General features: G+C 35.3%; 2 protein-coding genes and 1 non-coding gene across 4 annotated transcripts; 1 reads left to right on the top strand and 2 right to left on the bottom strand.

The window, feature by feature from the left end:
• Positions 1-2,492: 2,492 nt before the first annotated feature.
• On the bottom strand, positions 2,493-5,686 carry LOC119641322 (elongation factor 1-alpha 1). Its single transcript, XM_038039910.1, has 2 exons — positions 5,603-5,686; positions 2,493-4,051 (listed from the first exon to the last, which is right to left on the bottom strand). The coding sequence occupies exon 2, from the start codon at positions 4,030-4,032 to the stop codon at positions 2,641-2,643; it is 1,392 nt and encodes a 463-aa protein (XP_037895838.1). The 5' UTR covers positions 4,033-4,051; positions 5,603-5,686; the 3' UTR covers positions 2,493-2,640.
• On the bottom strand, positions 4,583-4,657 carry LOC119641334. The gene has a single exon (XR_005247819.1). It is a non-coding gene; the product is annotated as a small nucleolar RNA snR61/Z1/Z11 (small nucleolar RNA).
• Positions 5,687-9,234: 3,548 nt separating the features above from the next.
• Positions 9,235-11,084, top strand: LOC119641266 (probable lysine-specific demethylase 4A). 2 transcript variants are annotated; one of them, XM_038039861.1, is made up of 4 exons: positions 9,235-9,554; positions 9,612-10,472; positions 10,532-10,689; positions 10,750-11,084. In XM_038039861.1, exons 1-4 carry the CDS (start codon positions 9,316-9,318, stop codon positions 10,926-10,928), a joined length of 1,437 nt encoding a protein of 478 aa, XP_037895789.1. In that variant the 5' UTR covers positions 9,235-9,315; the 3' UTR covers positions 10,929-11,084. The 2 variants fall into 2 exon arrangements, with proteins under 2 accessions (XP_037895789.1, XP_037895788.1); XM_038039860.1 differs by having other exon boundaries at positions 9,237-9,554; positions 10,532-11,082.
• The last annotated feature ends 2,496 nt before the right edge of the window (positions 11,085-13,580 follow it).

Below are 13,580 nucleotides of genomic sequence, written 5' to 3' on the forward strand. Positions count from 1 at the left end.
ATAAATATATAATAAATATATAATAAATATATAATAAAAATAAATATTTAGTTCAAACCAAAACAAAGAAAAAAGAGATATATTCCTTTTTTTTATGTTTTTGACCGAATTAGTCAAAGAGCGCAATGTATCAATGAAAATTTCCTCATATATATATATATGTTATATATATATATATGTTATATATATATATATGAGCCGATAGCCTGCGTTGCTAGTGCTCAATGTCTTTTCTTTAGTCTAAGAATTGATTTCATTCGTCTAAAATTATAATAATAATAATAATAATATATATATATACATAATACTGTGTTCAAAAAGTAAGACCAATACTCAAAAAATATTTTTTTCCCATATTGGTAGCACTGTGACAGACATCTGTGCCAAATTTTACATCATAAACGTCATTAGTGTTTCAGTTGCTCTTGATATTGCACGACACAAAAAGTGGTTTTCCACGGTCTTACAATGGGTGATTTCGTTGAGCAAAGAAGTTGCATTAAATTTTGTTTGCGAAATGAAATTTCTTGTGCAAACACGTTTAGGATGTTGCAGAGAGCCTTTGGTGGCCAGACTTTGTCGGAAAGAAATGTTTATAAATGGTACAAACAGTTCAAAGAAGGCCGAGAACGGGTTGAAGACGAAGAACGATCCGGCCGACCATCAACCTCTACCGATGAAGGTCACATTCAACAAATCAAAGATTCGGTGCTCAAAAACCGTCGATTAACGAACAGGGATCTTGCTGACGCTATTGGCATTTCGTATGGGTCAGTCAACAGCATTTTAAAAGATATTTTGGGCCTGAAAAGCGTCGAATCCCGCTTGGTACCAAAAACACTCAATTTCTTTGAAAAAGAGCGTCGCGTTAAGATCTGTGAGGAGATGATTTCCTGCTATCAATCGGTCATAAAACGCATTATTACAGGAGATGAGACTTGGATCTACACGTACGTACCGGAATCAGCCGATATATCGAGCGAATATCGTGTAAAAAATGAGCCAAGATCGAAAAAACGCCGATGTCGCTCAAAAATCAAGGTGATGTTAACAGTTTTCTTCGATTATCTTGGGGTTGTGCACTATGAATTCCTTCCACCGAGCCAAGTTATTAATAAGGAATATTATTTGAGCGTTATGCGCCGTTTGCGTGAAGCTATTCGCAAAATGAGGCCAGAATTGTGGAAAGACAACTCTTGGTTTTTGCATCATGATAATGCGTCATTTCATACTTCGTTGATTCTCCAAGATCATTTCGCTGAAAATTCAACCCATATCGTCCCACAACCGCCGTGTTCACCTGATTTAGCCCCATGCGACTTCTGGCTATTCCCTAAGCTGAAAAGACCGCTTCGGGGACAACTTTTCGACTCGATGGAAGAGATACAAGCTGAATCGCAGAGAGCTTTAAAAGCTATTCCGGAAATCGAGTATAATAATTGTTTCGAGGATTGGAAAAAACGTTGGCATAAATGTATAGTATCTGAGGGTGATTATTTTGAAGGCGACGAAATAGATTAGGAGTCATAGGTTAATAAAAAAGATAATATTGAATTGATCTTACTTTTTGAACACTGTAGAATATATGTTTATATTCATTACAAAGCGATATGTCTATATTCTTTTTTTAACGGAATACTATCATAAACAGGCGAATGCTCGACGTTGCCGGGACTGCTATTCATGTTAACCACCTTCCTTGATAGTTAAATACAAACCTTTTTTAATTCAATTTACAAGTCACAGCACTTTTCTTATTTCATCATTTTATTGCAATCCGTATTATGTGGATATCATCCTTGTTAAGGAAAACGGTGTGAAATTGTTCACTTTAACAATCTAACAATCAAGAAAAATTTGTACTTTCAACATTGCTGGTAATAAATGCATTAAATTTCCATGAACAAGCAAACAAGTCGTAGATAAATTAAACTTTACAACAAACTACGTTTTTTCCAGTTGCTTTCCATCCAACACTCTTCCAAAAAGGGCGAAACATTTTCACGCATGTATATGTATATGCGCGCAATGCCAATTCCAATTCATTTGACGTTTAATCTCCTAGTATTTAGCAAATACTTTGTGCATTGTTTGAATTTTTTTCTCTCAATAGTATTCTTGCTTTTTATTTATTTATACGAGTAGTAAGAGATGGAATGAATTCCAACATAAGTTAATTTAAAAAGGATAATTATTACAAATAATAATCAATTAAATAATAAAAGAAAAATGAATAATTTATTAAATGCTTTAGCGCTGCTGTGCTTATTTTCAAAATGATGATGATGATGATGATCTACTTTGCTTTGTTGTTTATTCTGGCTTCAATCCTTTTCATATTTTTCAGCGTTCAGTTCGTGGACTGACTGATGGTTTACACAACAGGAGCATTCGTTTCCTGCGGAATTCTTTACGATGGAAGCAATTAAACTTTTCTTTAACCATTAAAATTAGCTTATGCTGGAACATCTTTACATTGTTAGATTTCTTGATTTTACTGTTGGTGCTGCTACTGCTACTGCTATAGGTATTGTTATTGTTGTGGCTACTACTGGCTATTATGGAATTTAAGCAGTTTATTGTTGTGCGTTCTTGTTGTTGTTGCTGTTGTTGTTGTTGCTCTTGTTTAGGGTAAAGCAGCTACTTCTTACCCTTGGTAGCCTTTTCGGCGGCTTTTGTGACTTTGCCACCGGTAGCATCCTTGAAGTTAACACTCTTGATGACACCGACAGCAACAGTCTGCCTCATATCGCGTACAGCGAAACGTCCGAGCGGAGGGAATTCTTGGAACGATTCAACACATAAAGGTTTTGATGGCACCAAGTTGACAATGGCGGCATCACCAGACTTAATAAACTTCGGATCTGTTTCGGTGGTCTTGCCGGAACGGCGATCAACTTTTTCCTTAATTTCAGCGAACTTGCAAGCTATGTGGGCTGTGTGGCAATCCAATACGGGAGTGTAGCCATTAGCTATTTGGCCAGGATGATTCAAGACAATAACCTGAGCTGTAAAATCGGCAGCACCTTTAGGGGGATTGTTTTTAGAATCGCCAGCTACATACCCACGACGCAATTCCTTAACGGAAACGTTCTTAACATTGAAACCAACGTTATCGCCAGGAACAGCCTCAGGGAGGGCCTCGTGATGCATTTCAACCGATTTAACTTCAGTGGTGATGTTAGCGGGTGCAAATACTACTACGCATCCAGGCTTCAAAACACCAGTCTCGACACGACCGACGGGCACTGTGCCAATACCGCCGATTTTGTAAACATCCTGCAATGGCAAACGCAAAGGCTTCTCAGTAGGGCGGGAGGGTGGCAAGATTGCGTCCAAGGCATCGATGAGTGTTTTACCTTCGGCGTTGCCTTCCTTGCGTTCGATTTTCCATCCCTTGAACCACGACATATTACTGGATGGTTCCAACATGTTATCACCGTGCCAGCCGGAGATGGGTACAAATGCAACAGCAGCTGGGTTATAACCAATTTTCTTAATATAAGAAGAAACTTCTTTCTTGATTTCTTCATAACGTGCTTCACTGTATGGTGGCTCAGACGAGTCCATTTTGTTTACACCGACAATCAATTGCTTAACACCCAAAGTAAACGCCAACAACGCGTGCTCACGAGTCTGACCATTTTTCGAGATACCGGCCTCAAATTCACCGGTACCCGCAGCGACAATTAACACTGCGCAATCGGCTTGAGATGTGCCAGTAATCATGTTTTTGATGAAGTCTCTGTGACCAGGAGCGTCAATAATGGTCACATAGTATTTTGAAGTTTCGAATTTCCATAGAGCGATATCAATAGTGATACCACGCTCACGTTCAGCTTTCAATTTATCCAAAACCCAGGCATATTTAAATGAACCTTTGCCCATTTCTTGAGCTTCCTTCTCAAATTTCTCGATTGTACGTTTGTCGATACCACCACATTTGTATATCAAATGACCAGTAGTGGTAGATTTGCCAGAATCGACGTGGCCGATGACGACAATATTAATATGAGTTTTCTCCTTACCCATGACAGCAGAGTTTCACAATCTTTTTTTTTGTATGCGTGTGTGTATGTGTGTGTGCAATGTGTGTAAGGGCGGTAGAAAATTTTGCATGGCATAGGAGGTTTCACAAATTGAATAAACATCATTCAAAAACGACAAGCAGCACCAAATAGATGACGATGGGATGGGTGATGTTAACCAAATTTTTTGTACATAAATATGGAAAGGGAAGAAACAAATAAAATAAAGGGAAACAATTTTGTTAGCAACTTATAAAAGGGGTCAAAATAAATTATTGCATGTATGTCTAAATTATCTTTTTTTTCTTTCAAAGAAAATGTTTGATTGGGGACACTAACATATTTTGCATGCTTAACGTGAGTTTAGTACGCATAACCTCAAAAAAAGAAAAAGACAGAAAGCTCGGAAAAAAATTAACCACTAAAAACTCGAACAGGTTTGTCTGTGTATTGAAAAAAAAAAAAAAAAAAAAAAACAAATAAGAAATTGAAAGATTGCACATGTTCTTCGAATTGTTTCCAATCAAAAAGCAATTTTCTTTCGCACTTTCTACTTATCAGAATTTTTGGTATTTTTGTCCTCTTCACAAGAGGTTCAGTAGCAGAACTAGTCAAATTCATCATTGTGTAGAACAAGAAGCGAAGAATTGCATTGTAACTGGCCTACATGTATACGCGAACGCATTGAAATTTGGCAAAGTCGAAATGAGTAAGCACACAGAAATTTCCAGATATTGTGAAATATAAGAACTTTTATTGTACACCACACACACATACAAACCAACCATTTACGATCAATTTCTAGTCACAGATACATGCATAGCCACCAATTAACAGACAAAAATGAATGCCTTTTTATTTTCTATTTTTGCAGTAATAATTCTGCACAACTTAAATATTTGAAACATTGCCTTTAAAAATCGATTAACCAAAATTTTTGAACGCCGCAAAAGCGATGAACTCTAGAGGTAGCCATTTTGAAAAAAAAGAAGTAAACCGCAAGTGTGGCTTCGTGTACACAATTGAAGATGAAAATGTGGCATATTCACTTCTTCAACATGTCTCACCTATTGTTGCCAAGTGGCAATTTAGGTAGACACTTTAGCTTCAGATCTCTTATAAAAAATGTTCTTCAGAATTTTTCCCAAAGGCCACCAAACGGTAGACGCCATTTTGGTAATTGATACGCATATCTTTTTTTATTCAAACGCAGGCGAAACTTTTATTAAATGAAATTATACATAGAAAGAGAAAATATTGAAAACCGAGGTGTGGGGGTGTGGTTCTTATAATGATGCGCGAGTCTTTTTCTTTTTTTATTTATTGTTTTCAGTAGGCGTGCCATGCGTTTTCAAGTCGCTAATCCTACACATTATTCTTTGCCAATTCGAGAATCACCATATGATCACCAAACACCAATTTTTTTTTTTTTCAACTTTTGCCAAATTCAATAAACCGGCACAAAATTATTTACGCAAATAAAGATTTCGCTTTATTTTGTCTCTTGTTTACAACCGTTAAATTATAATTTTAATTCTTTTTAAACACAATTTCATGAAATTTAAATAACTTACATTTTTTTTTCTTATATAAAAATTTAATCGAAACACAGAAAATCACCAAAATCTATGCTAATCCGGCAAAAGACTTGAACAAAGTGAACGAGAAGCTTGCTGCAAGCAAACGACAGACCATCTTCATCGTCTCAGCCACGTTGATTACTCAACCAACTTCACATTTCCGTTCCATCAATATTTCATTGTTGGTATTAGTCGTCGTAGCAACTCTGGTAAAGAAATATGTTTCTTGCTTTAAAAGTAGCATCGTGTGTGATTGTGTTGCAAATTGTTATTTTTGTGCAAATTCATCATATTTATTTCCTATAGAAATGTAAATCATTATTTCCAGGAAATAATCAAAATATCTATCTATCTATCTGCAGAAACTGAGCGGAAAGTCTATACAGAAAAAATATATTCAATTAAATAAATAATTTATAGGAAAAGACTTCCTGTAATATCGAAGAGGTTTTATTTGTCTAAAGTGGATTTAATAAAAAGATGAATGACAAGAAGTCATTAATTGTAACCAAAACGGTTATTTTCAAAAAAGTAAATCAAAGTTCGAGGCAGGCAGAACAGGTAAAATGTTGGCATCACTGGCATCACAATATTCTAATATCAAACGAAAACGATCTGTACACCGAATTCTCTTTTAACATGGTGAATACGTACCCAAAAATATTGTTTTGAAAAATATACTGGCTTAATGGACAAATAGTAAAATGATTTCAGACCTAAAAAAGTTAAAAGATACCATAAATAACATTAATAAATTCTTGTGAGAGTCCACTTAGGAATTTATGTTGTGATTACACATTCGTGCTTAATTCAGTATACATATTTTACAAAAATAAATTATACCTTAAAAAACCAAACTAAATTGTGTAAAAACTATGTTATGTCTTTACTCTATGCATAATTCGCTGAATCCCACTCATCTACGCATATAATCGATATAATCTAACTGAAATGTGGCAAAGTGGCAATGAATATTTGTGAGAAGTGAGAATAGAAGCATCAAAAAAATTCATTAAAAAAATTCGCCAAACACATTCATAAAATATGGAAAGTCGTGCTTGGGCGGTTACGATGGGAACGACTTTGGCTATTGTTGTTTCGATTGAAATTACTAGGGCGGACATTGCGATTTTGGTTAGAATTTTGGTTATCATTCCTTCGGTTATTAATAACCTGTACATTATCAGAATTCCTAGAAATAGGGATAGAAGTATATAAATGCAGCGGTTCCGCAAAGGGGTCGAAAAGATAAATCGTTCCAAATATGGACCTCTAAATGGGGTAAAGGCTTTGTCACTCACAAAGCATGTGTTTATTTGTTAGGTTTATAATTGAAAATTGGAAGAGTACATTTTTCACGGTTCCACTAGTATGTTGAAATTACATGACCAATGCGAATTCTTGCAAAACTTCTGATCATGATTCATGATTGGTTGGATACAATGGCGGAACAAAACTACGATTGACATGGGAGTAAATATCAATTTTTTTTTGTTAATCTATCTTTCATCCCCCTTTAATTTTTTTTGTCAATATATTGTTGACAGTTAATCCCTTCCATTGTGCGTTCCATAATTAAAAATGTCGAAGACAAATATTTGGCTGCCAGATCTGCTCGCTCACGTCCCAACAGATTGAATTACTCAGTTTTTCAGAAATTTTAATTTTATCTCTGTAATTGGCAATACTGTTCCTTACTTTGTTAATAGTATTGCCACTGGAGTTTACGAGGTTCGGCCCTTATGATTGCCAGAACATCTGTGACGGTAACCATTTTTCGTTTGTTCTTCAGAATATGTGATTTCTGTCCGATTAGTTTTTCGAAAACCTGATTTAGTTTAAATATCACAGCAGACGATTTCTACAACCATGGCGGTTTGAACCCTAACTTTACAGAGATGTTTATGGGAATGTGTGTTTCTTTTGCAGCGCAGAAAGTTTATTGCGGATGATGATCCTTTCTTTTTTTCTGGCTATAATACTTTTTTTAAAGTCTACCGAATATTGAATTACTCGACTTTAGGTGTTTCGATATGACTTTTGGTTTTGGACTCATAAACTTTATTTTTGATATAGTTTTGCCAATAATTTTGTTGTTTGACTAAATGATCGATGCGTGAAGAAATATCGATAAAGTTTTCACCTACTGCCTTCTTTGTAACTCAGCCCGTGGATTCAAGAAACCAAAGTGACATGGACGTCATAATTTGTTTCAATGTTTTTCAGCGTATGATAAGATGAGAGTAGATAGATTGGGGGACGAGACACCGGAAAGTATATATAATGTAGTTATATCGTGTAATATAATAAACGCAGATATTGTTTCTTAGATTATAAAAGACCTTTATTGCTACTTTAAACCTTGCCCTGCTAATAATCATTTGGGTATATTACGGTAATGACTTTCACAACTTTGCAGCCTTAAGAAGGAGCTTTGATGATGTTAAGCACTTGTGGTCAAATATGGTTAAATTCATTGTCCCTTTAGATTTTGAAAACTGAATTTTCTTATGTGAATCCGCGATAGATAGGTGGTTGTTACAATTATGACAAAATGCAATTAAGACATCTACGAAGGTATTTAGTAAGATAGGCCGTAAAGTGGAGACGTGCGGAACAGAAGCTGCAACTTTTCTTAATTCTGACAAAAAATCATCAACAACTCCACGTTCATACCAATATTTCAAATAAAAACTAAATGAATCGCAGACGACCTGAAGTCAAAATAAAATTCAAGCTTTTGCAATTATAAATAATGATTAACAGTTTCAAAGGCCTTGGAGAAAGACGAATGGTCAACTCGCCCTCACCATATCTCGAACGAATATACTCCAAAACTTCGGGCACTGGCTTATCATGCAGTTGATTAGCCTATAGTAAATAAGTAAGTAAGTCAAATGTAAGCCAATCTGATCAGTTATCAAAAGTTCAGATACTTTTGATAGAGCCACAAATGTTTGGAAAGAACAGAGGAGGAGGCATTATATTACACAGATCCTGTAATTTGCTTTTAATTGAATAAAGTATCCAACAACGCGATTGAAATTCGCCTACTTTGTTTATTCGTTATTTCTCTTTCTATTTTTCATTTATTTAGACCACATTTCACCGAAGTGATTAGATGTGTCGCGTGCCACGACTAACGATCGATGGTAGGATTTTCATTGAAGTAATGAATCCTTAGTATTTTGCTATTTCTATTCCCCGTCACTACGTAATACATTGCGGTGTTCCTATTGATTGCTTTCCTAATTTGAGGATTCGTTTTTTTGTAGATTGAAAAATGTGTTTGGTCGGGATATCTTTCAGTAAGATGCGATAAGTCCATTTTGTTTTTCCTTAACAGGGTTAGCGTGTTGTACCACCAAGGAAGAGTTACATAATTGACATGACTGTTAGATTCTGAGGAGACGAAATTTGCATTGCACCAATGCATCAGTGCTGATGTACTTTTAATCACTATAACAGCCTCACCATTAAGGTTATTCTTAAAAACTTACTTACTGTGTGTGCCTCGATCTGTTTCGGATGTTTAACCCAATTTTAACACTCAAGTGAAAAAAAACTTTGCTGCGCAAAACCGCCGAGTAAAGTAATTTTGCATTTGAAAATGTTGGTTTGACATTACTGTCACACTTATATTAATTGATAAAAAAACGAACTTGATAAATAGATTTTGCTTAACTACCAGAACTACCAGTAACAAAATGTCTAATATTTCAGAGGACGGACGTCAAAAAATACCACGTATTATAACCTTCCGTCCTAGTTATGAAGAATTTAAAGACTTTTCAGGCTTCGTTGATTACATGGAATCGAGAGGAGCGCATCTCGCTGGCTTGGCGAAAATTATCCCTCCACCTGAATGGGTTCCTCGTAAATCTGGCTATGAGATAGATCAAATAAATATGACTATACCAGCTCCCATTTGCCAAATTGTTTCTGGGTGAGGCTTTTTTACTCTAACTCAAGCATAGAGGAAAAAAAACACTTTTTCTTTTAGAAAACAAGGCGAATATCAGCAAATTAACGTCACGCGTAGATCAATGACGTTACGTCAATTTAAGGAATTGGCCGAGTCGGAGCGTCATCAGACTCCTAAACATTTTGATTACGATGACTTAGAACGAAAATATTGGAAAAATGTTACGTACATATCCCCTTTATATGCAGCGGATGTCAAGGGTTCCTTGAGCGATCCTGATCTAGAAGTATGGAATATTGATAGATTAGATACAATACTTGACTATGTGAACAAAGATTACGGCATTGAAATCGATGGAGTGAATACCGCATATTTATATTTTGGTATGTGGAAAAGTTCTTTCGCTTGGCATACCGAGGACATGGATTTGTATTCAATTAATTATTTGCATTTCGGGGAACCGAAAACCTGGTATGCCATACCGCCTGCTTATGGACGGCGCTTGGAGAAATTAGTTGATCGTATTTTTCCTGAGAGCTATCATAATTGTGGTGCTCATCTACGTCACAAAATGACTTTGGTTAGCCCTCAGGTTTTAAAGCAAAACAAAATACCTTTTAATCGTATTACTCAAGAATGCAATGAAATAATGATTACGTTTCCTTATGGTTATCATGCTGGTTTCAATCATGGTTTCAATGGCGCCGAATCAACTAATTTTGCCTCGAAACGTTGGATTGAATATGGTAAGAGGGCTAGTATTTGCCGCTGCCGCAAAGATATGGTTAAGATATCGATGGAAACATTTGTCAAGCGTTTTCAGCCTGAGCGTTATGAAAACTGGCTAAGAGGTGTGGATTACGGCTCTCATCCTGAAGAGCCCAACAAGATATGCCCAGCGCCACCACCGACTCTGAATAAATACACAAGCCCAAAAAGGTATAATTTACATTGACTGCCAAAACGAGTAAGTCAGAAATTATCGATAAACATTACAGGAAGTCTTCAAATGATTCAGAAACTCCACCAGAGTCTGCTGGCAACAATAAGCTCACGCCATCCAATAACGTTTCCTGCCCCACTAATTGTTTGCAAAAACGTGGTTGCTCCGTGGCTATGCGTGATGAACAATCTGAAGTACCCCCTTCTATTACATGTACTACATTTAAAAAAATTCCAAGAGTTGTTTTACATAAAATTGATCGTCCTAATGCAGTTGCTGCCGCTGCTAAACATATGGATTTCAACTCAACTGCTGTTGTAAAACTAAAACGTGTATGGCAAGATCTACCATCTCCTACAACGGGCAATAACCTACTCACAAACGGTATTATAAAAAACACCAAACGGATGCGTTTCCAAACAAAAACTATTTTATTAGATGAGGACGAATAAGCGAAAAAAACACCCTACTGCCAATAAAGTAAGTTTGAAGATCTCAACCAAAATGCCTCATTCTCTTCCATCCTCTATTTTTCATTATTTTTCTCTTTTTTTTTGGAATGCTGCAATAACTAAGTACTTAGGTTAGCTTCTCTTCATTTATAAAAATTATGAAATTAATTTATTATTTATTTAAAAAAGCGACAAATGACAAATTGGTTTTTTCCGTAAATAAAATAAAAATATGTTACAGTTAAGTATTGTACAAAACGTAAAGAAAACTTTTTTTTTTAAGAAAGTCACATATACACCACAGCAAAATTGAGTTTTACAATAAGATAGTCGTTTGCAAAATTTTGAGTGTTTTGGTGAATGAATGTTACGAAAAGCGTCAACCATTATACATAAAAATTCCCTTTTTCTTATGATTTCATAGCCATCAAAAGATTCATTTCGATTTCGCTTCCTTGTTGCGATTGTAAGTGTGTTTACATAAGTAAATGCATAAGTATGCTATTTGTCCATCGGTCTCGCGCCTGTTTACCTATTTAATTTTATCTGCAACTACAAACTTTGAGATACTTTGACACTGAAATGCTTTAGCCCAAGGATGCATAATTTTGAAAGTGAATTGGCTTCTTACAACCATTCCCGATACAATATCTTATTTTGAAAACGTAGTTTTATGAAAAAAATTCCAATTTTTAAGATTGCTCTGAACAAGATCATCAAACATTTTGGCACGTTAAACTGATGTTAAAACAATTTAGATAGGTTCGCCAAATTTTCTTAATCGTCTTCCATACAACCGTTCGCATGAAAAACAAAATCTTAATGGGATGAAAATGAAGAAGATTAATCTACAGCAGTAATTTGGGAATTTGGATTAAACCGGTCTATTTGTGGAATCCCATGTCGTATAATTTATTTGCAATTGTAAGCCGAATGATTTTGTTGTTAGTTCGTCCGTCTTTCTGTCCGTTGGTGATATGAACAGTTTTGAACGCTATTTTCCAATTAACTGGATTTGTTTGCCTTCCGTTCAGCCCATTGCCAAATTTATCGCACGTTTTGCTATTTTAGGAAAGTTTCTGATATAGAGCTCTATTTTTATTCAGTTACTTGTTTTAAAGTTATGTCTTCAACTATATTTAAATTTAGATTATATTATTTATTTATATTTACATTTCTTCTTTTCAAAGATGTTTGGCGATTTTAATCGCAGATAAATTGTTGAATCAAGAACTGATGCTAAGCGCCTACACTTAACTCTGAAGATGCAGAATTTAATTGCAATTCATGCCTAATTTCAAGTTAAGAACGTAGAAAATTACACGAATTATACCCATCACGATGGTACTATGCCCTTTGAATATTGATTTAATGTAAGCTGTATTGCGCTTGCGTGCACGTACATTCAGGGAAACTGTTCTAAATAGATAAAAGACATTTATTCACCAATGAAGCCTTTAATCAGGATTACAGCGATCTCAGACGCTCGTCTTGGAGTTAGCTGCATACCGCACAACACACTACTCCGATTAGTTGTTTCTTTAACTTTACCGGCCGCCTTTTTATTAAACCATCAACAGCAGTCTTTCCTATCTTACAAGATAACCCGATTTTCAAATGGAACGCCCACAATTAAAGTTAAGCAAATAAACAAAAAGTTATAATTAAAATAAGTATTCTTTCTTAGAAAATTAAAACAAATTGGTAGCCACGGTCGCGTGGCATCTTTAAGCCGTTACGGAATAATCCGCTAGCAAATACTTTTGGATATCACCAAGAGCGGAATAATCCGACTTTTTGAAACACATGGTGGAGTTAGAGCGACGATAGAAATGGGTTAATTCGAGGAACTCTTAAGCCCTTAGGGCAGTGTGCGATGCAAATTTGACTCTATGGGCCTATCTTAAGTCCTTTTGAGTATTTTATATATTCGCACAAATTTAATATATCCTTAAAACAATGTATGGTGTATAAAGTGAGAAAAATGCATATCCCCTGATAGAAAATCTAGTTCTCGGAGTTCTAGTGTTAAATGTGTTGCGATTGAGCATTTGATGAACTCTGTAACTAAACGGGCAAAGGCTCCAATAAAAATCAAATATATTAAAAGAAATTTATTTTAATGTTTATTAGGATTAAAAAATAATTTAATTAGAATTTTTTTATATGAACGAATTTCTTAATACTTGCCAATTGCTTATTCCTTCCTTCTACCTTCAAATATCATATAGACTGCAAGTTGCTTTTACGTGAAAGCATTATTGCATGTGAGCGAAAGCATCTGTTCCACAATTCTCAAGAAAATATGGCCGATGGCAATGTCAATGCACGTGTACGAGTAATGTACGAGTAATGGCTGCCCTAAATGCAATTTTGAGGGTTCTTTGATTAGCGCCTGCATATACTGACTGACTTAATAATCCTAAATGGGAAAATGTTATTTTACGTAGAGAAAGATCAAAACCACCGAACTTAACCGACGTGTACATTGATCAGCTGATCCTTTCGCATAGTAGAACATAAATGGTGATCACTTAAATGCATGTATATAACACCGGAACGTGACTCATCCAAAAAACGCTTTATATGCCAAATGAAAATAAATGAAATTGTCCTTCATTAATAACATTTTCGCCAGAAATATTACTAAAA

Source organism: Glossina fuscipes, unplaced genomic scaffold, assembly GCF_014805625.2.
Source record: "Glossina fuscipes isolate IAEA_lab_2018 unplaced genomic scaffold, Yale_Gfus_2 147, whole genome shotgun sequence".
Taxonomy (NCBI): Eukaryota; Metazoa; Arthropoda; class Insecta; order Diptera; family Glossinidae; genus Glossina; species Glossina fuscipes.